At 37.1% G+C, this 24080-nt stretch overlaps 7 protein-coding genes and 1 pseudogene across 25 annotated transcripts in view; 5 read left to right on the plus strand and 3 right to left on the minus strand.

The window, feature by feature from the left end:
* The window catches only part of LOC120773648 (sex-lethal homolog), a 62293-nt gene extending 61689 nt beyond the window's left edge, over positions 1-604 (minus strand). For 4 of the 5 annotated variants that reach the window (XM_040102659.1, XM_040102657.1, XM_040102656.1 and 1 more), the window contains exon 1: positions 342-604. The gene's annotated coding sequence lies outside the window, so the exon portion shown is untranslated. The remainder of the gene's footprint in view (positions 1-341) is intronic. The other variant, XM_040102660.1, reaches the window with a different exon arrangement.
* A 1677-nt stretch (positions 605-2281) lies between these two features.
* On the plus strand, positions 2282-5517 carry LOC120773643 (cytochrome P450 4d2). The gene is made up of 5 exons (XM_040102651.1): positions 2282-2642; positions 3750-4136; positions 4223-4292; positions 4360-4925; positions 4984-5517. The coding sequence occupies exons 1-5, from the start codon at positions 2486-2488 to the stop codon at positions 5355-5357; spliced, it is 1554 nt and encodes a 517-aa protein (XP_039958585.1). The 5' UTR covers positions 2282-2485; the 3' UTR covers positions 5358-5517.
* Positions 5518-6492: 975 nt separating this feature from the next.
* Positions 6493-12385, plus strand: LOC120775917 (cytochrome P450 4ae1). Of its 7 annotated transcripts, none has more exons than XM_040106319.1 (7): positions 6493-6585; positions 9400-9665; positions 9977-10363; positions 10423-10492; positions 11170-11381; positions 11544-11903; positions 11967-12385. In XM_040106319.1, the coding sequence occupies exons 2-7, from the start codon at positions 9503-9505 to the stop codon at positions 12302-12304; spliced, it is 1530 nt and encodes a 509-aa protein (XP_039962253.1). In that variant the 5' UTR covers positions 6493-6585; positions 9400-9502; the 3' UTR covers positions 12305-12385. The 7 variants fall into 7 exon arrangements, with proteins under 7 accessions (XP_039962253.1, XP_039962248.1, XP_039962251.1 ...); XM_040106314.1 differs by having other exon boundaries at positions 6505-6585; positions 9337-9665; XM_040106317.1 differs by having other exon boundaries at positions 6518-6748.
* Positions 12386-13378: 993 nt separating this feature from the next.
* Positions 13379-15886, plus strand: LOC120775918 (annotated as a pseudogene).
* Positions 15881-16384, minus strand: LOC120775921 (NADH dehydrogenase [ubiquinone] 1 alpha subcomplex subunit 7). The gene is made up of 2 exons (XM_040106323.1): positions 16227-16384; positions 15881-16146 (listed from the first exon to the last, which is right to left on the minus strand). The coding sequence occupies exons 1-2, from the start codon at positions 16284-16286 to the stop codon at positions 15910-15912; spliced, it is 297 nt and encodes a 98-aa protein (XP_039962257.1). The 5' UTR covers positions 16287-16384; the 3' UTR covers positions 15881-15909.
* Positions 16385-16512: 128 nt separating this feature from the next.
* On the plus strand, positions 16513-17632 carry LOC120775919 (ribosomal RNA small subunit methyltransferase NEP1). The gene is made up of 2 exons (XM_040106321.1): positions 16513-16898; positions 16956-17632. The coding sequence occupies exons 1-2, from the start codon at positions 16710-16712 to the stop codon at positions 17556-17558; spliced, it is 792 nt and encodes a 263-aa protein (XP_039962255.1). The 5' UTR covers positions 16513-16709; the 3' UTR covers positions 17559-17632.
* LOC120775920 (28 kDa heat- and acid-stable phosphoprotein) lies at positions 17619-18850 on the minus strand. The gene has a single exon (XM_040106322.1). It carries the CDS (start codon positions 18606-18608, stop codon positions 18027-18029), a length of 582 nt encoding a protein of 193 aa, XP_039962256.1. The 5' UTR covers positions 18609-18850; the 3' UTR covers positions 17619-18026.
* A 439-nt stretch (positions 18851-19289) lies between these two features.
* LOC120775159 (homeotic protein female sterile) overlaps positions 19290-24080 on the plus strand; it is a 28445-nt gene continuing 23654 nt past the window's right edge. For 2 of the 9 annotated variants that reach the window (XM_040105197.1, XM_040105204.1), the window contains exons 1-3: positions 19290-19745; positions 20365-20612; positions 23851-24031. The gene's annotated coding sequence lies outside the window, so the exon portion shown is untranslated. The other 7 variants (XM_040105205.1, XM_040105206.1, XM_040105198.1 and 4 more) reach the window with 6 other exon arrangements.

A 24080-nucleotide genomic window follows, 5' to 3' on the forward strand; every position in this document is an offset into this window, starting at 1 on the left:
TCTGCTATAAAAACAACACTTTAAAAAAATACACAGATGGAATTGCATATTTTATAGCATGTATTAAAAACTATGACAACCCGGTCCCTGACACAGTAGCGCAGTTGCTGCTCGCGTTCGCCGCATACATTTCGGCCGCCATGCGACTATACCACACCATACAATCAGCGCCATTTTATTTTGGCACAAAAAAAAACTTGAGCAAGTTAATTAATTTAACAAATGTGCTAAACGTTACATATTGAAGATTGTTTAATATAACAAAAAGTTTTACTACAATTAAGAATATATAAGCCAAAAACTTATATACACCAGAAATCTTTGAATATAAGAATATTTACTTTTACACACGGTCGCAGCACGTAAAGAACACTTCTTTCACACTACACACTTCAGTGTACTTTTATAAGTTTTTATTTAGCAACAGCGTGCACGCACTACCGTTTTACAACTCTAGCCACTATTCTATGTATTTATTGAGCTTTTTTTGCACTTTTCTACCAGTTTTCTAGGTTGCTGTTTCACTAAAATAGAGAAAATTTCGCGCGTTAAATATACGAAATTTTTCTCACAGCCGTCAAAGTGGAACTGATGCAGTCAACTGCGAAAATGTTGCTCGAAAAATTTCCGTACGCTTGAAAGCGTATGGGCGAAAGCAAGATGAATATATTGCCTGAAGTTTTGGGTAAACTGTTGACAGTTGGTAGCGCAGTGTTGCCAGAAAACATGGAGATTGAACGAATGATTGATGACTGCCACCATTTAGCTGCTTGAATATAAATGACATTTTTGCTTAAGCATTCAATTAAATTATTTAATATAAATTTAATTTAGTTTTTTATTTAGTATTAAAATATTAATAAATTAATAACAAATATTAGTTTATGGTGATAATTAATGCCATAAAAAAATCATAAGGACGATAATTAAATATGTCGAAATAATTATAAACTATCAATAATATCTACATATTTCGTAAAAAAAAGGTATGCAAAAATAATACTGAAATTTAATAAAAATTAAATTAATTAAAAATAGAAGAAAAAAACTTTAACTGTTAAATGCAATAATAATTCCATTACAAAGCATACAACAACAAAAATTATAAAAAAAGAATGATTTTAAAATTTCAATTGTTGAAGTACATATGTATGTATGTATATGTAAACTGCGTTATTTATAAATATATTCTTTACCGACGGTATAAGCAGTTTTGGCTGTATGTCATCAGTCACGTCCGGAACACATAGAGCGCGACAGACTGTAAGCGACATCTGTCAAATATTAAAATACACACGTTCTTACGGACACAGTTATGTAGTTGTGCAGCTGCCTCAGTAACTGACCCCTTAAGTGTGATAAAATTTATTTTTCAAATACAATTTGTTTATATCTATGTACATGCATGGATGTATGAAAGTTGCCAAATGGTTTAGTTCTATCGCTCTAACTGTAGTTTTTTTGCTCCTTGCTCTAATGATGTAAAAGTTTCCTCTCTTTATTCACATTTGTTTGTTCATGTAAATATGTACATATGTCTGTAGTGCTCAGATCTAATTTGCTTCTCCAAAACATGTTAAGAGTACAAGAATCTCAGATGTGTACTCTCACCTGCACATTCGAATAAAACCTTATCTTAAAGCGAATACAAATAAAAACACTATTCAACAAATTTGCACTTGTCATTGAAATCGCAGCTTAATGGCTTTTCAAAATGTTCAAAAGTGGTCGTCTATGTTCGACATGTGTACTTAAAAAAATTGTTTTTTTTTTGTATATACATATGTACATACATACATATATCGACAGTTTCGAAGTTATGAGAGATATTTCTAAACAATGTCTAACAAGTGTAATCGGCTCCCAAACTTCAAACGCGTTTTCTCTAAACGATGTTTCTAAGTCGATGAGAAAAATTTCATCGAAACGGCTGAACCGATCGACATGAAATTTTTACACGACCTTCTACGATAAATATATTTACAGGATTTTACACATAGGCTTGTGCTTCCTGATCTTATCAATAGTATTCAATTGGTCATACAGATCGAGGTTGTTTGCTGTCGGTGAGCTCCAATGAAGCTACAAGTTTGTCGCTTTTCGTTCAGCTGATTTTCTCCAATGTTGACTAGTGTAATCAGCGCAAAAATAAACAGAGTCCCACTGTTTGTAAACGTGTTTATTTATATGCCCCACGTACTACACTTATGTATACATGTATGTACATATACCTGATTGAGTTTACAGACTTTACAGTAGGAAATAGGCGCACTGGGGGAACTTTTATTTAGTTGAGCGCATATTTTCAAGCGAATCGGTTGAGTTGCGGATTTGAAACAGTTGTACCTGACTTAAAATTAGAACTGGTTGAAATAGTGATTAAATATATACGCAGTATATATGTATGTATACGTTACGTTAAACGGCAACGAAATTATTGCAAATCTGAGACCGTATTGTCTAATAAAAATCATATTAAGACACAATGTTTATCGAATTATTGCTGCTACTGTTTGCTCTGCTCGTAATCGGCGACTATTTACTGAAGAAACGTCGCAATGATATGATACATTACATGCCAGGACCCAAGCCGTTGCCGGTGTTGGGTAATGTGCTCATGTATCGTGATAAAAGCCAAGCAGGTGAGTGCCATTTAATCTTTGTGTGCTTTAGCGGAGTTATCAGCGCGAAATTTAGGTCTGTAAAATTACTACACTTGCACTTCAAGGCCTTATCAGTTATGCAAATCTGGCGGCCGCTTTGTGTAACATGTGTTACACTGCGTTTTCGGTTTCCAAATAATACTGTTTTATTTGCTTTGCCTTAAAGGATTATATCTACTTGAAAGTCTGATGAATGCGATGTCATAATTTTTCTGCGTCGATGCAGCGCTGTCAGAGGGGACACGGAAGGCGTTCTCCAGAATAGCTTTGAGAACCGAGCTACATATGTACATATATGCTGCTTGGCTCCCCTTTCATCGGTCTTTTCAGGCAAAGAAAAAAAAACAAGTCCGGGGAGCCACATCTGGGCTGTAGGGCGGCTGAGGAAGCGTTGGAATGTCGGCCTTGGTTAGGTAGCTGTTCACAAGAAAGGCGGTGTGAACCAGGTCGTTGTCGTGCTGCATCTTCCAATCGATGTCTTGTCGGGCCCGTTTGACCCTTCGTTAGAGTATCTTGAGGACTTCCACGTAAAACTTGGCGTTGACGATTTGTCCAGGAGGAACAAATTCATGGTGAACGATGCCTTTGATGTCAAAAAATACAATGAGCATGGTTTTCACTTCAAATTAACATCTGGGTAAGCCTGCTTGATCATATCAAACGTCTCTGTCGCAGGTTTACCGAGTTTTACGCAAAATTTAATCGCGTACCTCTGCTCTAACGAACGCTGCATTTTCGGCTTGCACCACTCACAGAAACACGTCGCGCGAAAATATTTCACCTGATTCTCCAGATGTTCGGAGACAACTGACCAGCCACTTGTTCATTAGCTAGAAACGCCCTCTACCGAATCCAGTCGGTACGCGCACGCTCCGAAATACAGGCAGAAGAAAATCAGTCCTATTACTTTCCGACAAACCATGTAGATGCCCTACAAACAGAACGATCGGTATCAAGTTCTTGTAAGAGGTCTTTCGTAATTGTGAAGAGTATTATATCTTCGGTACAACCGAAGTTAACGTTTTTTCTTGTTTATGCATACAACAGTTAAATAATATTTTATTCACCCTTATCTATTTTTTCCAGACATTATAGATTTCATTATGCAGAATCGCCAGAAGTATGGACCATGCTATCGCGTATGGCTGCTGAATCAATTGGCGGTATTATTCTCAGATCCTGCCGACGTTGAGATATTACTCAGCAGTTCGAAATATATTAAAAAAAGTAACTTCTATGATCTACTACATCCATGGCTCGGCACCGGTTTGCTCGTAAGCAACGGCCGTAAATGGCATGCGCGCCGTAAGATCATAACACCAACATTTCACTTTAAAATACTCGAGCAATTTGTGGAAATATTCGATCAACAGAGCACAGTGCTGGTGAAAAAATTGGCACAATATGCTGACGGAAAAACGGTACTAAATATATCGCCGCTATTATGTTTGATGACATTGGATATAATTGCAGGTGATTGGTGGCCTCAAGCGCCTGCAGTTAAACAAATAATTGAACAGTTATTAATTTTCAAGTGCTTTACATATTTTTGTACATAGAGACTGCAATGGGTACTAAAGTGAATGCGCAAACGAATCCTGAATTTCCCTACGTATCGGCTGTCATAAGGTAATTAACTGTCGGTCATGCAAATTTCGAATTTTCCGATAACAACGGTAATTTCTATAACACACAGCGTTACATACATGTTCGCCAGGCGCTTCACAAACGCTTGGCAGCGCATTGATTGGCTTTTCCGATTGCTCTCACGCAAAGAAGCCAAATTATTCTACGCCAACATCAAGCTGATGCACGATTTCACAGATCGCATTATTGTCGAACGTCGCGCTGCGCTGGAACAAGAGCTCAGCATTAGCGAAGCCACACCAACCGCCAGCGACACCGAACTGGGCCTGAAACGACGTATGGCGCTGCTGGATGTGTTGCTGCAGTCTAGCATTGACGGCAAACCGCTGAGCAATAAAGATATACGCGAAGAGGTGGACACATTCATGTTCGAGGGGCACGACACCACCTCCAGCGCACTCACATTCTGTCTGCACTTGATCTCCAGGCATCCCCTTGTACAGGCGAAATTATTTGAGGAAATACGTAAAGTGCTGGGCGCTGACAAAGATCGCCCAGTGACACAACGCGACCTCGGCGAACTGAAGTACATGGAGTGTGTAATCAAGGAGACCCTGCGTTTATATCCAACAGTGCCGCTAATTGCACGCAACTTCGAGGAGGATGTTATTATACGTAAGCACACACGCACCAAATTGAAACTAATTACACAGTACTTTTATTTATTACGCAGGTGGCAAACCGATACCCGCCGGCACAAATGTTACCATCGGCATTTATATTATGCAGCGTGATCCGAAATATTTTCCCGAACCCGACGCATTTCGACCGGAACGTTTCCTTAACGAATCCCTTGAAGATGGCGAGACGAAAAATACGTACGTTTATGTGCCCTTCAGTGCTGGACCACGCAACTGTATTGGTCAGAAATTTGCCATGTTAGAAATGAAGAGCACTTTAAGTAAAATATTGCGGCACTTTGAGTTGCTGCCGCTGGGCGAAGAATTGCGGCCAACATTGACTATAGTATTACGCTCCGAGAATGGCAGTCAAATGGGCTTGAAGCCGCGTAATTATGCTTCAACGAGCAGTCAAGTAGTGGATTAAGTTTGGGTGGTTGTAAAATTTGGGGAAATGAAAGGTTCTTTCGAAAAAACAAATATCGGTTGGACGTAATAATCAGGAGCTTGTTTTTCAGCAGCACTTTTTATACGGTGCTAGAAACAACTAAATATTAATGCTAATATATAAGATCTAGTAAAATAAATCTTTTTTTTTGTTCCTTTTTATTGGGGGCCCTTTTTACGGTGCGGGTCGCAAACACAGCGCACAATCCTGTGGTGGGGATGTTTCGCCTTCGCGCTTTAGCTCGCCTTCCTATTTGGTCTAGGACCGGAAGTCCTGAGCTGCTTGAGCCATATGTAAAAGAATCGTTCCTGGCCACTCCCAAGTGAATGGCAACCAGAGAACTTTCCTCACTTGCGTGAACTTCTACACATGACTCCATGTCTGCTGTTAACTCGGCTATAATAGCGTAAGCGTTGTTTACGCCAGTAAAGAAGAAGAAGAATTAAAATAAATTCATTATTTTTGCATTGAATTGAATGATTTAATTAGAATTATCCGATTTAGGTAAAATAATATTCTTCACCAGCAAAATTAATTGCCAAAGACAGGAAGAGGCAGTAATCACTTGATACCAGGTACAAACTATAAGCTGGATGCATAAGAACATCACAACCAAGACCCTGAGTTTTGGCTAGTTTTTACCGATGTGTCTGGCCTGGCGTCGTCTTGGGGAAACAAAATTCCTCTCGTATCGACCGAAGCTACCACTTCTATGTGATTGCTTTTCTCAGACGATCAAAATCAGTGCTATTGCTTTCCGGACAAACCCTGTACAATTTACTAAAGCAATATATTGGTAAAATAATGAATTTCTTTTTACTAGACCTAATATTTATGTCACTGCTTATTGTTTCCTTTTCTAAACAGCTTTTTTTTATTGAAATTATGTTTTGCGACTAAAACTTCGTTAAAAGCAATCAAATCTGTATTTCAAATATCACTTCCTCTCGCAACAGCACTACAAATATTTACGCATCAACAGTTTGAGCAGCACTGTGTTCGTTTACTTTTCCCAATTCAAAGCACTTCGGCTTTCTGTGATGTCATGCGATAAACGTCAACTCTCTAATGTAAGCACTCAAATAGTTTTCACACTCTCGCACTAAATGCAGTGGAAAAGCAAATCTTTATAGCATTTTAGTTGTGATGTTGCTCTTTGTCCGACTGCCGCATATCTCGCTTGTGGAAAATTATTAAAACAACAAAAGTGCGTATAAAAAACTAAACGTTTACATTTGTAGATATAAATCGCAAGATTCAATTTCACGTCCATAATATTATTGTACGAGATAACCAGTTTGTGCTTGCGCGCTAAACGTAAATACTTGTAAAGTGATTGAATTATAGAAGTTCTGACTGGCAGCTATCATGTAATTGGCGTAATTGCAATTGTAGTGATTCACAGCCGACATTAGTTTGTTAATATTGTGTGTTTTGTTGTTGGCATTAACTGCGAATGCATGTGTGTGTGTGTAAAATAGAAAGCATAAACACTGTCACGTTCACCTTAATAACCGAGATAATGTGTTTGTAGGGCGCGCATAGCAGCAGAGCACTTAAGCAAGGGTAAAATGTGTGAAAGCAAACAGCAAACTCATTTATGATAAGTTAAAAAAAATACAAAAAATGCTAAAATATTTTTAAATAAATAATATGTGTATGTAAATAATTATGAAGTCACGTACATAGACATTTGTATTTACATGCACGTTTTTATAGCTATAAGCCACAACTATTCAATATTCTTAGAGACGTTGAATGCTCCCAGATTTTTTTTCTGATATTGCAATGCGCGATAACAGGCCGCTGGCAACGGACGTTTAAAAATAATTCGTTAATTAGTTATTTCTATAAAAACGTGTTTCCACGTCAATTAGAATTATGTGATTAAATTAGCAGATTAATTTAGCACACAATTATTTAGTGTAATAAAAGAAAGAAATGTAATTTCAAATTCGTTAATGACATTTGCCTTATGACCGAATTTCACAACATCAGCTGTTTCATCAACCAGTGTGCTCATTGTTTACAAAGTAGTGCATTGTAGTGATGTTCTAAATAAAATAATTTATGTAGTTTTAATAATAATATAATTTTAATAATTGACCTCAATCGATGTACTTTGAAAACATGTTATAAGGTGACAAAAACGATTCTAATTGTATTAAAAACACATCGTGGCTAAACCCACCGTCATCGCCTCACATAAAAAATAATAATTATTATGCGTATGTATATTTGTATGTATGTATGTATATATGTACGTATGAGATTTCGTATTTCATTTATACACAAATATATGTGCATGTGTAATTTTGAAGCAAAAAAATCGCCGTAGTTGGGTGAAAACAATGCTGGATGGCAGTGAGCCGCGGGCTAGCAAAAGTGCTGCACGCTGTTTGAGAGGCGTTGGCAGCGTTCAAAAAAATAAAAATTATAATTATTTATACTATAAAAGGATGCCGTTTCACCACTACTCAAATGGGGTCTTTGTATCAACTCCTTCAAACACGCCATTTGAGTAGTGGCCGAATAGCGTTCTTTGATAAAATAATTGGAAATGATTTTGTGTAAATTTATTATAAGTCAATCGAACTTTTTTTCTAAAATGAAGCATTATTTATGCCCAACCGTTGGTGTATGTATGATTATTAGAAAAATAAAGAATAATTGAGTGACAAAGTATATTTTTCTTATGTATATGTATGTATGTGTTGTAATGCGCAAGTATATGCATGTAAATGAGGTCATTGCAGTGATTTTTTAACGATTTTAATATTGCAACAAAATACTCATGAGTGTAATTCTAAGCTAATGTTAAGAACAGAAATACAGCACGAATGTACATATACATTTTACATGAACAGTGCATAGCAGATAAGAAAATGAGGCACGCAGAAATGAAGTAGCGGTACTTCCTGTCAAATGGCAGTGAGCGCACGCATTCGTTGGTGGATTTCCGTTATCACTGTTAAAAGCTTTGAAATTGTGAAGAATATTTTAATTATACATTTAATTGATTAAGTGTGGCTAAAAATAGGTCCCGTGAGCGGCAATAAAAACATATTTCTTGAAATTGCTATCAATTCATATTCATCTTTAAACGAACGAGTGATTAGCTGACACCATAAAATAATTTTTAAAGTACATAAATTGTACCGCATAAGCAGCTGTGTCAACTGTGGATTATAGTTTTTAATTTACTTTATACATATATTTAACTCAAGTACAAGCAATAAATTAATTAAACACATACTCAAATAAATAGAAATAGCGTATAAAATGTGTGTAATGCGTGCTGTCGCTTTTGAATAACAGATAAGAGAAAAAACGAAACCTTCGGCTGCACCGAAGCTATAATACCCTTCATGCATGCATTTCTTATGGCATAAACTATTTTTAACTTGATTTTGATTGGTCAGTTTATTTGACAGCAACATATATGCTATAGTAGTTCGATCTGAATAATATGTTAGAATATTGAAACGTCGATTTGGGCAATAATCTGTGCCGAATTTCATAAAGATACCTTGGCAAATAAAAAGTTTGCCATACAAGTACAAGATTTTGATCGTTCAGTTTGTAAGGCAGCTATGTACATACATATATGCTAGAGTAGTTCGATCTGAATAATATGTTGGGAGATTGAAGCGTTGTTTTAGGCAATAATCTGTGCCAAATTTCGTGAAGATATATTTTAAAATAAAAAATACAAGGACTTGATTTGGATGCGTCAATTTCTATGAAGCTACACCCAGTGGTGGTTCGATATCAGCGGTCAAATCAAATGACCAGCTGTTAGGGGAGAAAAGGACGTACGCAAAATTTCAGTTAGATATCTCAAAAACTGAGGGACTTATTCGCGTGTATGTGTGCAAACTTACCCCGTTTAGGGTATAAAAAAGCAGCATTGCAGTGCCATAAAGATAATGTTTATATATAACTACTTTAATTGCAGCGCTGATTAGCATTTTAGTTTAGTTTATTGATATAATTCAATATTTAAAATGCGTATTTAAAGACATTAGACTGCAGTCCATGAAGCACAACGAAAAGTGACAGTCGAAGTTAAAGCATAAAATTTAAATAAACAACTAACAAAGCGTCTTCGAAGCAACCGCACGATGATTTGGGAGCTGATGCTGCTGGCAGCGACAGTTCTCTGCCTCGCCTTACACTACCAATATGAGCGCACGCGTAATAAGGACTTCTACAAGCGCATACCACCCGTCTCCAATATACCGTTCGTGGGTTGCATGCTCGTGTTGGCGCGCTTTCAGCCAGATAGTGAGTAAAAAATCAAATTTTAAATACACGCTCAGATGCAGACACACGACACCAACGCGCCAAAGAAATTTTCGCCGTATCGCTGTTCGCGGTAATGCTAATTGGTATACTTTGAATTTGGAATTATTTGACCTTGCTGACGTCACTATAGCACGTATTCTAAGTAGCACTGCTAAGTTGACGTCTTGCGAAAATTAAAAAAAAGATGGCGTACAATTAGCTTAGTCTTATAAATGCCCACACTTGCTTAACACCGCTTTAATTGTATTTCTAATTTCTATGGAAATTCATGTAACACAAAAACACAAAAGATTTACATTTGAAGTTTCAAGAGTTCGTCACGCGCTTCGGCAAAAGTTTCTGCGCGCTAATGCTACGCGATCTTATGGTTGTGACCGCCGATCCGCGTTATGTCGAAGAGCTACTTAGCAGCCAAAAGCATATACAAAAGAATCAACTTTATTGGCTGCTGCGCGGCTGGTTGGGCGAAGGTTTGCTGCTTAGTTACGATCGCAAATGGCAGATGATGCGCAAAATTATCACGCCCACCTTCCATTTCAAAATACTCGAGCAGTTTGTGGATGTTTTCGAGCAACAAAGTCGTGTCTTGGTGCAGAAATTGTCAACGCTCGCGGATGGCGCAACCGCTGTGGACATATATCCACATATAGGACTTATGACGTTGGATGTGATAGCGGGTGAGCTTATACATACAACATTGGACATATTAAAATTATATGCTTTTGTTTAATATCAGAAACCGCAATGGGCGTATGTGTGCATGCGCAGCAGGACGCCAAATCGGATTTTGTACAAGCCGTGAATGAGTGAGCATAAATACTTATTTAAACATACAGGGTTTGTCTAGAAAGTAATAGGGCTGAGTCGATTTAAAAAAAATTTATTGAACCATTCGGTTCAATTCTTTAAAAACTTTCGCGCGATTTCCAAGCAATGAAGCCGTCACGGCCTTGAGAGCCGAGGTGCATGCTGCTTGGATCCCCTCTGTCGTCTCAAAATGCTTGTCCTTCAACGGCCTTTTAAGGCAAGGAAACAAAGAAAGTCCGGGAGGCCACGTCTGAGCATCGTTTTTACATTGAATTTGCTTATTCTTCCGGTCTTCATCAGCGACCTCACCCGCTTCTTGCTAAAGCAACATCGGAGTAAACCTGCTTGATCATATCAAACGTCTCTGTCGCAGATTTACCGAGTTTCACACAGATAAAATCTCGTACCTCTGCTCTAAAGAACGCTGCATTTTCGGCTTGCACCACTCACAGAAATACGTCGAGCGAAAATTTTTGTCCTGACTCTTCAGGTGCTCGGAGCTGCTCGTTCGTTAGCTAGGAACGTCCTCTACCGAATCCAGTCGGTGCGCGCACGCTCCGAAGTACAGTCGCAGCGGAAGAAAATCAGCCCCATTACTTTCCGAACAAACCCTGTATTAGTAGAATGTTTAGAAAAATGTAAAATTTATTGATTTTTTTTCATTTCAACCGCGCAGCGTCACGAATATTGTTGCCACACGCTTTATACGTCCGATCTTGGCCTTTCCGCGCTTATTTAAGCTGCTGCGGCCGCAACAGTATGAAAAGCAAATGGAGGGCATTAGAATCATGCATCGCTTTACCGAGCAAATTATTGAAGAACGCCGCACAGCGTTGCAAAACAAATACAATGCGAGCACGGAAAGTGCAATGAGCGCCGAAATGTTGGGTGAGTGCAACACAAATAAAATTTTGGAGCAAGTAATATGGAATTTCGACGAAGAACGGTAGCCAGAGCGCTACTGACTAATATTTAGAATGACACCTTAAACTCACTTATAGTCAAAAATAGGCGAACACATCTTATTTAACCACGTACTAATATCCATAGATATCGGCTTAAAACCACGCATGGCACTACTGGATGTACTCCTCCAATCTACCACTACCGACGGGCAACCGCTAACCGATGCGCAAATACGCGATGAGGTTAATACATTCATGTTTGAGGGACACGACACCACCACATCAGCCATCTCTTTCTGTCTCTATTTACTGTCACGCCACCCGAATTGTCAACGTGTACTCTTTGAAGAGGTACGCAACCACTTCGGCACTGATACGAGCCGACCGATCAAGTATACGGATGTGCAGCATCTAACATATTTGAATTGTGTAATTAAGGAAACATTGCGCCTTTACCCACCCATACCGGTAATTGGACGTTGGTTAAAGGAGGAGCTGGTCTTGCGTGAGTATTTCAAGTGGTGTTATTCATAATAGTTTAAGCGAGTTTAATGCCAACATTTTCCAGCTGACGTTACGCTGCCACCGCGCACCAATGTGCTCATATTACTCTGGCAGATCTTACGTGACCCCGATGTTTACACGGAGCCGGAACGTTTTTGGCCTGAACGTCATTTGGAAAACAATGAACGCGCCAATGTCTTCAGTAATATACCCTTTAGCGCGGGCCCACGCAATTGCATCGGACAGAGGTTTGCCATTTTTGAGATGCGTACTGTCGTCGTGCAAGTGCTACGTCACTACGAACTCTTGCCTATCGGTGTACCGATACAGCCATCAATCAAAATTGTGTTACGCTCGAAAAGTGGGGTTAACGTCGGACTCAAAACACGTGCTTATGTTTAAGGGCAAATACTGTACAAGTTTTAAACAATGTGATGCGTGAAAAAGTAGCAATACAATTGTGATATTTAGAGTACTTTCGAACCGGTTTAAGACTTTATAAGGACCATTTATATAAAACTTAGAATTTCATGGGTTGTAGATTGTTTTATAGTCTGATATTAATTGAAAAGTGATGGCCTTTAGAAAACAGGAAGGAGGAACTCGCCAAAAAACGTAGTTTTAGGCTAACGGATCACTGCGGTGTCTTTCAGGTAGAAGTGATTTCCACTAAGACAGCAGTTCGAATTGCAGCCTCGTTTAGAAAAGTGGTATTTCCTAATGAATAGACATTACCGTCAGCGACCGTTTGGTTTGTTTAGATAATAATTTACGTAAAAAATTAGAGGACGTCGAGCGCAGTCTGTTCACGCGGCAGTCGGGCCTACGTAAACGGAATGGATTCGGATTTTAATCAGGCCAAAAGCTGTCAACTCGGCAACATGTCTCCAAATTATTTCGGTGTTATTACAACAACAACAATGAAAACTTTAACATTGGAGTTACAATGTAGAGTTCATGGTAGGAAAAATAGTTAAACTATGGTGCTGAGGTTACAATAATCGGTATAGGTCAATTTTTTTAGAAAAGCGATGATTCTTCTCGAAGTCAAAATTAAAGAATTCGACAGGTCTTTGAAAAAGAAAGTTTTCTCACCCATTTTGAAAATAGTGTTTCGAGTAAAACATGTTTAATCTTATGTGAGCTGATTACACTGAGTTCAAAAATTGTACTAACGTATCTCTATCTCCGAAACTATTTTCCGAATCAATTTTAAATTTTTTAAGAATATTCTCAAATACCTGTACTTTCGATTATGAAGTAAAAAATAGAGTTTTAGAAATACACAAGTGAATATAACAGATTATGAGATGCAGTGATGGCCTTGAACTTGCTGATTCTATACATACATATGTATATGTCACTTGGTAGACATACACATATATACATGTAGGGTTTGTCCGGAAAGTAATAGGACTGAGTCGATTTAAAAAAAATTATTGCACCAATCGTTACATTGGTTAGGTAGCTGTTCATAAGAAAGACGATGTGAGTCGGTGCGCGCACGCTCCGAAGTACATTCGCGCCGGAAGAAAATCAGTCCTATTAATTTCCTGATCAACCCTGTATATAACATTTCAATTGTTTTTTGCATTATTCTGCAGCTGATGGCATTTACTGTAAGTATAGCAAACGGCAAACATCGAATCAAGGTATCAAAGGTTATGACTACTTAAAAACATAACAAACTATTTCACTTTACAAAAAGTTACAAAGCGGAAATTATTTTAAATCGCAAATTAGCAATTAGCTCAACTACTTTTTAACAGGAACGTAGTGAAATGCAATTTATTACTCACTCAACGCTCTTTGTGCAATGTTGTTGTTAACACTATTATTCCTTGTAGCGCTGTGTTTGTTTGCTGATTATTGCTGGAAACGGGATGTATTTGGATTGGCAAGCAGTTACAACCTGATGGTTAGTTGTTTGTTGAGTTGTTGTGGTGTTGTGGTTGTTTTGCTATTTGCTTTAGTTGTGTTTTGTATTTAGAACTGCTTCTGTCTAGTCGTTATATACGTAATGGTTGTTGCACGTGCACGCCATGTTTATAAGCAAACTGCGCTATATACAAGCGATATTGAGCCACTCCACTGAAATACGCAAGAATCGTATGTATAGTTTACTCACTGATTGGTTAGGTGACGGATTACTCATTAGTTATGGTGCCAAGTGGTTCAGTCGACGGCGCTTTATTACGCCAACATTTCATTTTAGCATACTCGAAGATTTCGTTAGCATATTCGATCAGCAAGCACAAATTCTAACACGCAACTTGGCAAAGTTTGCAGATGGCGAACAAGTATTGGATATAGAGGACGCGGTGGCATTAGCGACCTTAGATGTGATCTGTGAAAGTGCGATGGGTGTGCGTATCAATGTGCAAACCGATGTAAATTGTGAATATGTGAGGTTACTGAAAAAGTAAGCGTTTTATTACAGTTATCGGTTTGCTATTTAGCAGCGAATCTTTTTAGCATGCAACGCATCATAGTCAAACGTTATGTTACAATACCTTACCGGCCTAAATGGGTTTTTCAGCTCCTGGCATCACGATTGGCTCAGCAACATTTTGCTGTGACGGCAGCCTTGCATAGATTCACGGAGCGTATTATTAAAGCACGACGTGAGGAAATATTAAAACAGCAAACTGAAGTCGCTAAAAACCAGCAGGAGGAACATGGCGGTATGTGTGAAAATTATTTTGCGCCAAGTTACAGTTACAACGGAAATGACATTTGTAGCAGTGCTGCCACATTATGCATATAATGAGTTGCATTTAGACAAGACGAAATTTCAAATTATTAGCGAGAAGAAACATTTTCAAATGGGTAAAAAAAAAAAAACAAAAAACAAAGGAAAAACTAACAAAACTATAATACTCTCCTTAGCAACTTTGTTGCGAGATTATAAAAAACAAATAATTAAAAATAAAAAGTGGCAAACTGAGCAGAACGCGAAGTTTTCTATTTTTTCAATTTGGCAGCACTTGAAATACCACCGGAACCTACATAAATGAACGGGACCCTATAAAATATGTACTTATGTAAATACTCGTAAATAGCTGTTTATATACACGCGAAATTTATTTGTGAGCAATTTTTTTATTTGTGAGGTGTATTATAGCTTCGGTGCATTCGATACTTTATTATTACCTTGACTCTTTAGATATCGGCATCAAGCGTCGATAGGCTTTACTAGATGTCTTACTATCTGCCACAATCGATGGGAAACCACTAACCGACACTGATATACGCGAAGAAGTGGACACCTTCATGTTTGAGGGTCATGATACAATAAAAAGTGCGCTATTATTTACGCTCTATTGTATTTCCCGAAATGCAGATGTGCAATCTAAACTTTATGCTGAAATTGTTGAAAAGATAGGCACAAATACGCAGCAGGCACTTACACAACGTCAACTAATGCAATTGAAATATACAGAGCAAGTTATCAAGGAGGCATTACGCATGTATCCTTCTATGCCATATATAGGACGCACTATTATGGAAGATTTTTACATTGGTAAATGCTTTTGGTAACTTGTGTGCTATTATTACTACATATTTGTATTTTAGATGGCAATTGCATACCTAAAGGCTCTAGCGTTGTCTTGACAATTTATGAAATGCAAAATGATGCCGAATACTTTCCGCAGCCACATCGGTTTTTACCAGAACGTGAAGTACATGGAAATCCCTTTGCTTTTATGCCATTTAGTGCTGGGCCTCGAATTGTATTGGACAACGTTTTGCTATACTTGAAATTAAAGCGTTTATTGTTCGTATCATACATCTATTTGAGCTGCTACCATTAGGCGATGACGTTGTACCGACTGTGAGAGTTGTATTAATATCAAAAACGGGTTGGCAAATAAGTTTTCGTAAGCGAAATTCAGTCCTTTCAAAACAAAGTTAATGAAGTCAATATTTTTATATGTATGTATATCCACGCATATTTCCAAACAAAATTTACGAAAATTTCAACTCGAATTTGTTTTTAACAAAATTTAATCCCAGTGATAAACTGGTCCAGGTGTTGGTAACTTTTCAGTTTTATCGCTTCCCTTGTCAGCCAGCAACTGCTGCTTTACAAGATCAATAGGTGGTTGCACTTCTCGCCGGGGATCACGTTTGCAGTAGAGATTAGCAGCTATTAAATGTGCTGGACCACCAGGCACGTCTGGGGGTGGTTGGGTGCGATCAGCTAAACCTTCCTCGAAACGCAGTGCCAAAGTATGCTCACGCTAAAAGCGAAAATTATGGGTAGTATTATATAATGTTTGCGGATGTAGATAAGTGCATGAGACACAAAATTTTAACTCACTCCCAGCAGGAAAGCCCGCACACGCTGAAGAAGTGTCGCAACATCACGTCTTGCACCCATTTTTAACTATTTGCACTATTGTTTGTATGCCTTTAATTTGGTAGAAGCACAGATAGAAGCGTTTAAATAAATGTTATTTATTTTATGCAAGTGACAAGTGGAATAGTCGTGTTTGACAGTTGCAATCAGCTGTTTCAATAATATCTACAGCCTGTCATTTATTTTTAAGAAACATAAAATATCTTATAAATACCTTGATTTTTTTATAGAAAAAGCACACCCTGTACTACACTCATTCATTGATTTTTGTTTGACACTTCGGTTCCTCATCGTATTTTGTTTACGTTTTTTTCTGCTTACATATGGAAGCACTTTTTCACAACACACGTGCGATACTATACTGTAAATAAATTGTAATAATAAACTATAAACAAGTGTTGGCTAATAATTTTTAAACGACAAAACCAATTAAACGGTAAAAGGATGGGTGGCAATAAATTTGATAGTCAAAATACCAAAGGGGTTAAAAGAAAACGCAAGTTTCAAGGCCCGGTTGAGCAGGATGATCCTGAATTTGATTTGAAGAAAAAACATTTGGAGACAACACACATACGAGGGCTGGAAAAACGGTTGATAATTATATTAGAAGGTGCACAATTGGAGACAGTAAAGGTATGGAATCGTTATATTTTACCAAGAAAAGGCATTAACAAATACTTGTGATTTTAGGTCGGCAGGGTGTTCGAGCTACTTAATTGTGATGATCATCAGAATATTTTACGCAAAAACAACCGTGATCCCGGTAAATGCCGACCCGATATAACACATCAATGCTTGTTAATGCTTTTCGATTCGCCTTTAAATCGCGCTGGTTTATTGCAAGTGTATGTACGCACTGAGAAAAATGTGCTAATAGAAATTAATCCTCAAACACGTATACCACGTACTTTTAAACGTTTTGCGGGCTTGATGGTACAACTGTTACATAAGTTCTCAGTTCGCGCTAGTGACACCTCCGCAATGTTGATGAAGGTTATAAAGAATCCAATAACGGACCATTTGCCTGTAGGTTGCAAAAAGTACGCAATGTCTTTCTCGGGGAAACTGGTGGCCAATTGCAGAGATTTGGTACCTAGAATTCAAGAGAAAGGCGAAAACACAGAAGAACTTGCTGAAGAACCCATCGCATTGATTGTGGGTGCATTCGCACATGGGGTGCTCAATCCCGACTATTCGGAGGGCTTATTTTCGATTAGTAATTATCCATTATCAGCAGCAATTGCTTGTAGCAAGTTGTGCAGTGCCTTTGAAGAAGTTTGGGGTGTTGTTTGATGTTGCATAACTTTGTATTTTTATAAGTAACTTTACTTAGTAATTAAGTAAAATAAAAAATTTACAAAACAGCATTTTTATAGCTTTATTCATTCATTAGTATTGGTCATTTCAATATGCATACAATTCTAACAAGCAGTTGTAACGTGTTACCATGTCGTGGCTTTTCAGTTTCTACCGTTACGAATTTCATATAGATCTTTACTAAAACGCCGAGTTTTGCAATTAATAACCCTTTGCTATTTAATTTCATTGAATTTGTTGCATTAGTAAAATGTAATAAGATTGTAATATATTAATTAGTGGATGGGTTGAGTTTTTTCCGGCAATATAAAACGAATTCTGCTCGTCACACAAATGAGCAGCTACTGCATTCAAATCAAATAAAAAATTATTAATAAAAAAAAGTTAAAACCAGTTACGGATTGCCGCGTTCCTAGGTAGGTGACCAGGCAGTCAAAAGTTTCCCTAAGCCTTGTTACCTGGTGACTTCTTATCATCCAGAGCTTTCTTTTCAGCTTCACGTTTAGCTGCTGCTTCAGCGCGTTGCTGACGCACCAACGCCAAACGTGCGAGATCCGCTTTTGCTTCTGTCGTTTTGCCGGCTGCGTGTAATTTTTCATAGCGCGCACGCGCCTTTTGCTTTTCGATTTGTTCACGCTCACGTCGTGTCAACTCGGGCTTAGAAGGCGTCGTTTCTTCTAATTTCAAATTGGTCAGTTTTTGTACTGCTTTCTTTGTAGCACGATTTGGATTCTCGATTTCAATGAGTGAAGCAACACCTTTGCGTGCATCACGATCGTCTTCTTCTTCGGACGATTCCTCATCGGAATCCTCTTCACTGCTACTCCCACCACCACCACTTGTCTTCTTGGCTCGTGGCTTTGGTTTAGCGCGTGCAGCTTTACTAGTACCTGCTGCGGCGTTATCACTCTCATCCCCCGACTCAGTCTCCTCTTCGCTGGACTCATCTCGGGCACTGGCCAACTCTTCGGGTGATGTGAAGTGTCGGCTTCTACCTTTGTGATTTACGTATTTTCCGCGTGGCATTTTACAGCTATGGCTTGTCTATCGGTGGCGCTTTATTTGTGTAAAAGTTTGCTGATAACGACAAATATTATTTTATTGCAAAATTATCTAGGGAAGTTGCAAATAAAACTCTTTACAAAGTAAAAAGAGTGTACACAATGTTTTTGAGGTTTTGCACGTATCCACTTGCGATTATGATAAATTCCTAGTAGCAAATTGCTGTACAGATTCTAGTTGCTTTCTTGACAGTTCATCATGATAGCCTTCCAGTCAAATAAGAATTGAAAAAGCAGAAAAAGGTTGCCGCGGTACGAAGAAACCACTAAACTTTATTTACAGTTCTAAATATTAAATTCTTTAGAAATGTATGCCTAGATGCTTATACATCTTATAGTAAGTCTTTAAAATTTTTCTCATAATAGTATTTTTGAAAATTAAGGGGCTAATATTAATTTTTTATATTTGAATAAAGTCCACTTGGGATTGTAAATGAAAAAGATATTAAGATATTAATTATCTAATGTTATCAAACAAATTTTGTTTAACAGTTTACCTACCACCCAATTGTAATTAAATAATATTTAATTGCAGTACTTAAGTGCTAATCTTGCTAAAAACAAACTCTAAATTACTCCAACGTTTAACTATTACTCACAGTCACCCTGCAATTGGGATTGTTTTTGCTCGCTGTGATGAAATAAATTCGTTGTCATGAAGTGCATTGCGTGTTTATCGCAAATTCGAACGTTATGATATTTTTGCAACAAGCTTGTCGAAGTTATTAGAATTTGATAAAAAAAAAAATATATACATACATGTATATTGAAAAGTGCATTTACTAAATAATGGCAAATTTTCTTAGCTGTAATGCCTACACAACGAAATTGATTTCATTTCCAAATCTTGTGCTGTGACAGCCATTTTGTTTCGTTTTCGTTTTTAGTACACACACGTAGGTTAATGTCAGCAATAATAGTTATTTATCTCTTTCCCACTTGAGTGTCCAGCATTGTCATGACAATTAGACAAGTGAAATCGTTATATGCGCGTTTTAGTTCGAAAATTGTATATTTGACGGCTTGCAAACGCGCGTCTCGATCATAACGCGTACGTGCAGAAAATTGCAAAAATATATGGTAAAAATTGTTTAAATAAAAGGTAATTTGTGAAAAAATTGCAATTAAATATATGCTTAAGCATTGGCTTCTGAAATTCTGTGTGTGCGGGTAGATTTAGTGGCAAAAAATTGTGTTTGAAAAAATGCGACTCCGCTGAACAATCAACAGAAGCACCAATTCTTGCCGTAGTGGGAAGAAGCAGAAACTACGCGAATACGAAAGAGTACCGAAAAGAAGAAGAAAAGATTGAAGAAAATTTCACTCGGTTTACGTTGTTGTTGTCAATGGCGGTAGTGCGGCGGCGACTGCTACCACTGCCACTGACACTGTGATGAGCCCTATTTGCTGGCTGGCTAATGTGTCGTTTACTATGTATCGCTGTGTATATGTTTTGTGTTAATACCTCGTGAATCTTAATATTTTTTTTATTATTATTATCGTTGTTGTTTTTCGGTTGTGTAAAAGTGGGTGCGTTCTACGGGTTGCAGGAATGACCGTTGTAGTGGCAATGGCAAACGTAGCAACAGTCAAAATGTGTTAAAGCAATAATAATGCGGCTCCATTTTATATAGTGACCGAAGTGTTGATGTTGTATAATATATCTCTGCGTATATACACAATTTATTTGTTTTCATTCATATCCTTGTTTCATTATGTAGCAAAGTGCACAGCAACGTTAATTTGCCAACAACATTAAGTGTGTTGAAGAAAAGTTCCAACTTGTGCATAGTTAAAGTTCATTAAAATATATCCGAGTGTAAAGATAGATACTAACTCAACAAATATTATCGGATTAACCGATACAATATAATAATAACAAAAAAACCTTGATACATACAAGTATTATGTGTACGAAAATAACTACGTTTAGCACACAAAAATTCAGGACCTAAAATTGCGAAAGCAGGTAATGTATTGCAGCCAAGCTTTTATTTCTATTGCTACCGATTAGTTTTTATTTTTTTTGGAACAGTTTTAGCGGCAACTTACACTTTCGCGCGCCAATTCTTATAGAAAGCACTTATGAAGTGTATACACATTAGCTTTTAGATTTTGAGTAGCTATTGGCCAATTTTGCTAAAAAATGCTCTTAAATTTCATATAGAAAAACTCTAACCTTATTATACCAATTGGTCATTTAAGCACTTTTGGATTTGAAACTTTGTTTGTCGTGCTGGAATGCATAATTGTTATATTGTATGAATTTCTTTGATTGATTTCAAAGGCGATCCGGCTAGTGTGCTCGTTACTTCGGCTCCAGACGATAGTTCCAAAAGCGTCTCATGCTTTCGATTTCGAATTTCTCGCCTTGTTAAAAAACTATTTATCTCTTTCTGTATAGATGCAACCGTGTGTTTGCTATTCACATTCCGCTAATATGTGCTAATTCCTGTGGTGTGAGCGTGATAGCTACTGTAATGGGTTTATGGCATGCTTATAGGCTAGTTCATTTACTCGTATGTCGTTTAAACACCTTTCGTACTTTTGTTGTAACTTTTTCACTTTTCATCCATCACGTCCGTCGTTCATTTTGCTTCTGTGTAAATTGTGTGTGTGGAAAGACACGAAGCGAAGTAGGTTTTTTGCAAATAAGTTTTTGTGTTAATTTAGTAAAATTACATAGAAATTTGTTTGAATTAACAGTACTGGAAATGACGCTGCACAATTTATTAGTAAAAACTTGTTGAAAACAATGTTTTTTATTAGGTAATTTTGCACATAAAGTTGCATGGGAAGCGAGTGTGTGAGATTTTTGGGCATGAATTGAATGAAAAATTTCACTTCCTCTCGTTGGTGCGCGACGATGAGTTCGAACTTGAACGACGTGTGTTGGTGGTAGTGGAGTGTTACCTTGATTTTTGTGAGTGGCAGTGGTGGCGCTATGCTCGTGAAACGAAACGAGTTTAATTTCGTTCATATAAAAACGAACGAGAGGCAAAGCAAACAGTAGTATGTTGAGTATAGCGAGTACGGCTAAAAGTGGACGAAGAAAACGTATGAGAACATACGAGATGAACCACCCAAACGAATGAAACAAAGTAGTGTCATTGGTAGCTAATGCAACCACAACAATAAGGTGACGGCAGTTCCGAACTTGGCCGAAGCGTTGTCTACTGTACAAAAATGAATCGTGCGGCCATTTCGGTGTCACTGCTGCTGCGGTTTGTCATCGTCTAGAGGTAGCGGTGTTGCCGAATTGTTTGTCCCACTCAACTTTATGCTTTTCAAATATGTGCGGGTATAAATTGATTTTTACTTTTATTTATTTATTTTGTTTTTTGTAAAGAAGACAATAATGACAAACGATTAATTGTCAAATTTTAAGTAAAAGGTCTGTACTATTCGTATGCATCCACCTATTTTCGAAAATACTGTGTCAATTAATGTTTATGCAAATTGTAAAAATTGATTCTGACTCTACATTTGATCTGGCAGCATCGTAATTTTTCCATATTCGAATGAACGGCTTTCTGTCACACCGAACTCTCTGCTCAAATATTCGTGCTTGTATACATTTGTTGGTATGTATGCATATTTATATGGTACGTGCGTATTGCGCTCGTGCGCGCTGTCTATCGGTTTTTCTATATTGTTTTATGGCGTAAAATGTGTCATATGCAAAATCAAGTGCTAAAAGAAGATGATGTATGTATTTTTGTTTTTTAATGACAAATATTGCCATCCTGCTCTGTGGTAGCGGTAATGTTAGTACACATGATATGCAGCGGCAAAGTATCTGGCGGATGCATTTTTATAAAAAAAAATTCAAATTCGAAGATACACATTTGATTCAACAAAAAATGCATTTGAGTATGTATATAATTATTTTTTCCAGCTATTTGCACTTGAATTGCATTTGAAACATTCGTATCAGGCTTCAATTTGCCAAAAGCTACTTTTTTGTTTATTAAATTATTGCAAGACTTTCTGCCAATATTAAATCGAGATATGTCAAAAGTTTGCGCCAAAATATATTATTTGTTGGTTACAAGTAAACCATTCCTTTGCTTTCCTACATTTTCGTTGCATCGCCTTTTGTTCGATGCTTTACTTCAAGCTATTGCGGTACTAGCAGACGTTAAAAACAATCTTTAGTATTAATTATTTGTTAGTAATATATGTATGCTTTTAACATATTTCAAAGCCGGCTATTCGTGACATTATTGAAAATTGTCAACGTCGCCTTATATTTTGCGTTTCCTATTACTACCAATGTTTTTGTGTTATGCATCGCGTTTCGCTATATTTTTTTATTAATTTCTTTGTTTTCCTATAATTATTTTGTGTAGTTTCACTTGTTTTGTTACGTATGAGCAGTGTGTAAATTTGGTGTGAGCACATCACATCTATGTAATTATGTATGCGAGTATACATATGTATGTATGAGCTTTAGTGTTAATTAATTCGTGTGTTTATGCGCCCTTGGATGTGTGATTGTTGCTGTCTGACTTGCCGTAATGTTTGATTGGTTGACGCCTATTGGTTATTTTCGTTGCATTTCACATAAATAATTATTTAAAAAAAAAGCGCGAAATTAAATTTTGTTTGCGTTATTGGTAGCAATAGGAAAAGTTGTGCTTTGCTTGTTGTTGCTAAGTGTTTCGTTTGCATGGCTGCTGTCGCCTGTCTAGCGCGTTTGCGAGTATAAAATGGAATTCGATAAATATTGTCTGCCTTTTGCAATTACTATATATGTATATTATTTGCTTTGATGAGGTGATGGTTTAATTGTATATAAGGTCACAAATCCTCAGGGGAGGATATGTGCTAACAAAATACATTTTTAAATAAATTAAAATTCCTTTATGGGTTTATTATGGCTATGCACTATATTAATATGTATTTTTCATATAAAAATGTATATGTATATATAATGTATACAGCGTGACTTTGTATTTGACAAGGTATCTTCTGTCAATTTTGACATGAATTACTCTTCAAGGCAACAATACAATTCCCGAAGGAATTGTTTAGATCGGACTACTATAGCATTTAGCTGAACGATCAGAATGAAGTTCTTGCAAGAAAACTTGATGGTATTTTCGTAAAACACCTCTTATTCTCTTTAAACACTTTTATCACTACTGTTTTTAGTTGCAACAGCAAACATTTTAAATAAATATTTTTTATTTCTTTAATTACAGTTTTAATGCTCCACAATTGAATTGGGCTGTATGATTCTAACTAGATAAATTGCAAAAGGTACAATTCCAACTTTTTAAGTACGTGAAAATACTTCGTGTGAGCATAAAAACGGACAAAGCGGAAAAATGTGCGGTTTCACAAGCTGATCCCGAATTCTACTTCTGTTGCTTTAAATGTATGGTGAGTCTTGCGTACATATCGTAAAATTTTAAGTTTATGTGATAAATTT

This window comes from Bactrocera tryoni, chromosome 4 (assembly GCF_016617805.1).
Source record: "Bactrocera tryoni isolate S06 chromosome 4, CSIRO_BtryS06_freeze2, whole genome shotgun sequence".
In the NCBI taxonomy this organism is placed as follows: domain Eukaryota; kingdom Metazoa; phylum Arthropoda; class Insecta; order Diptera; family Tephritidae; genus Bactrocera; species Bactrocera tryoni.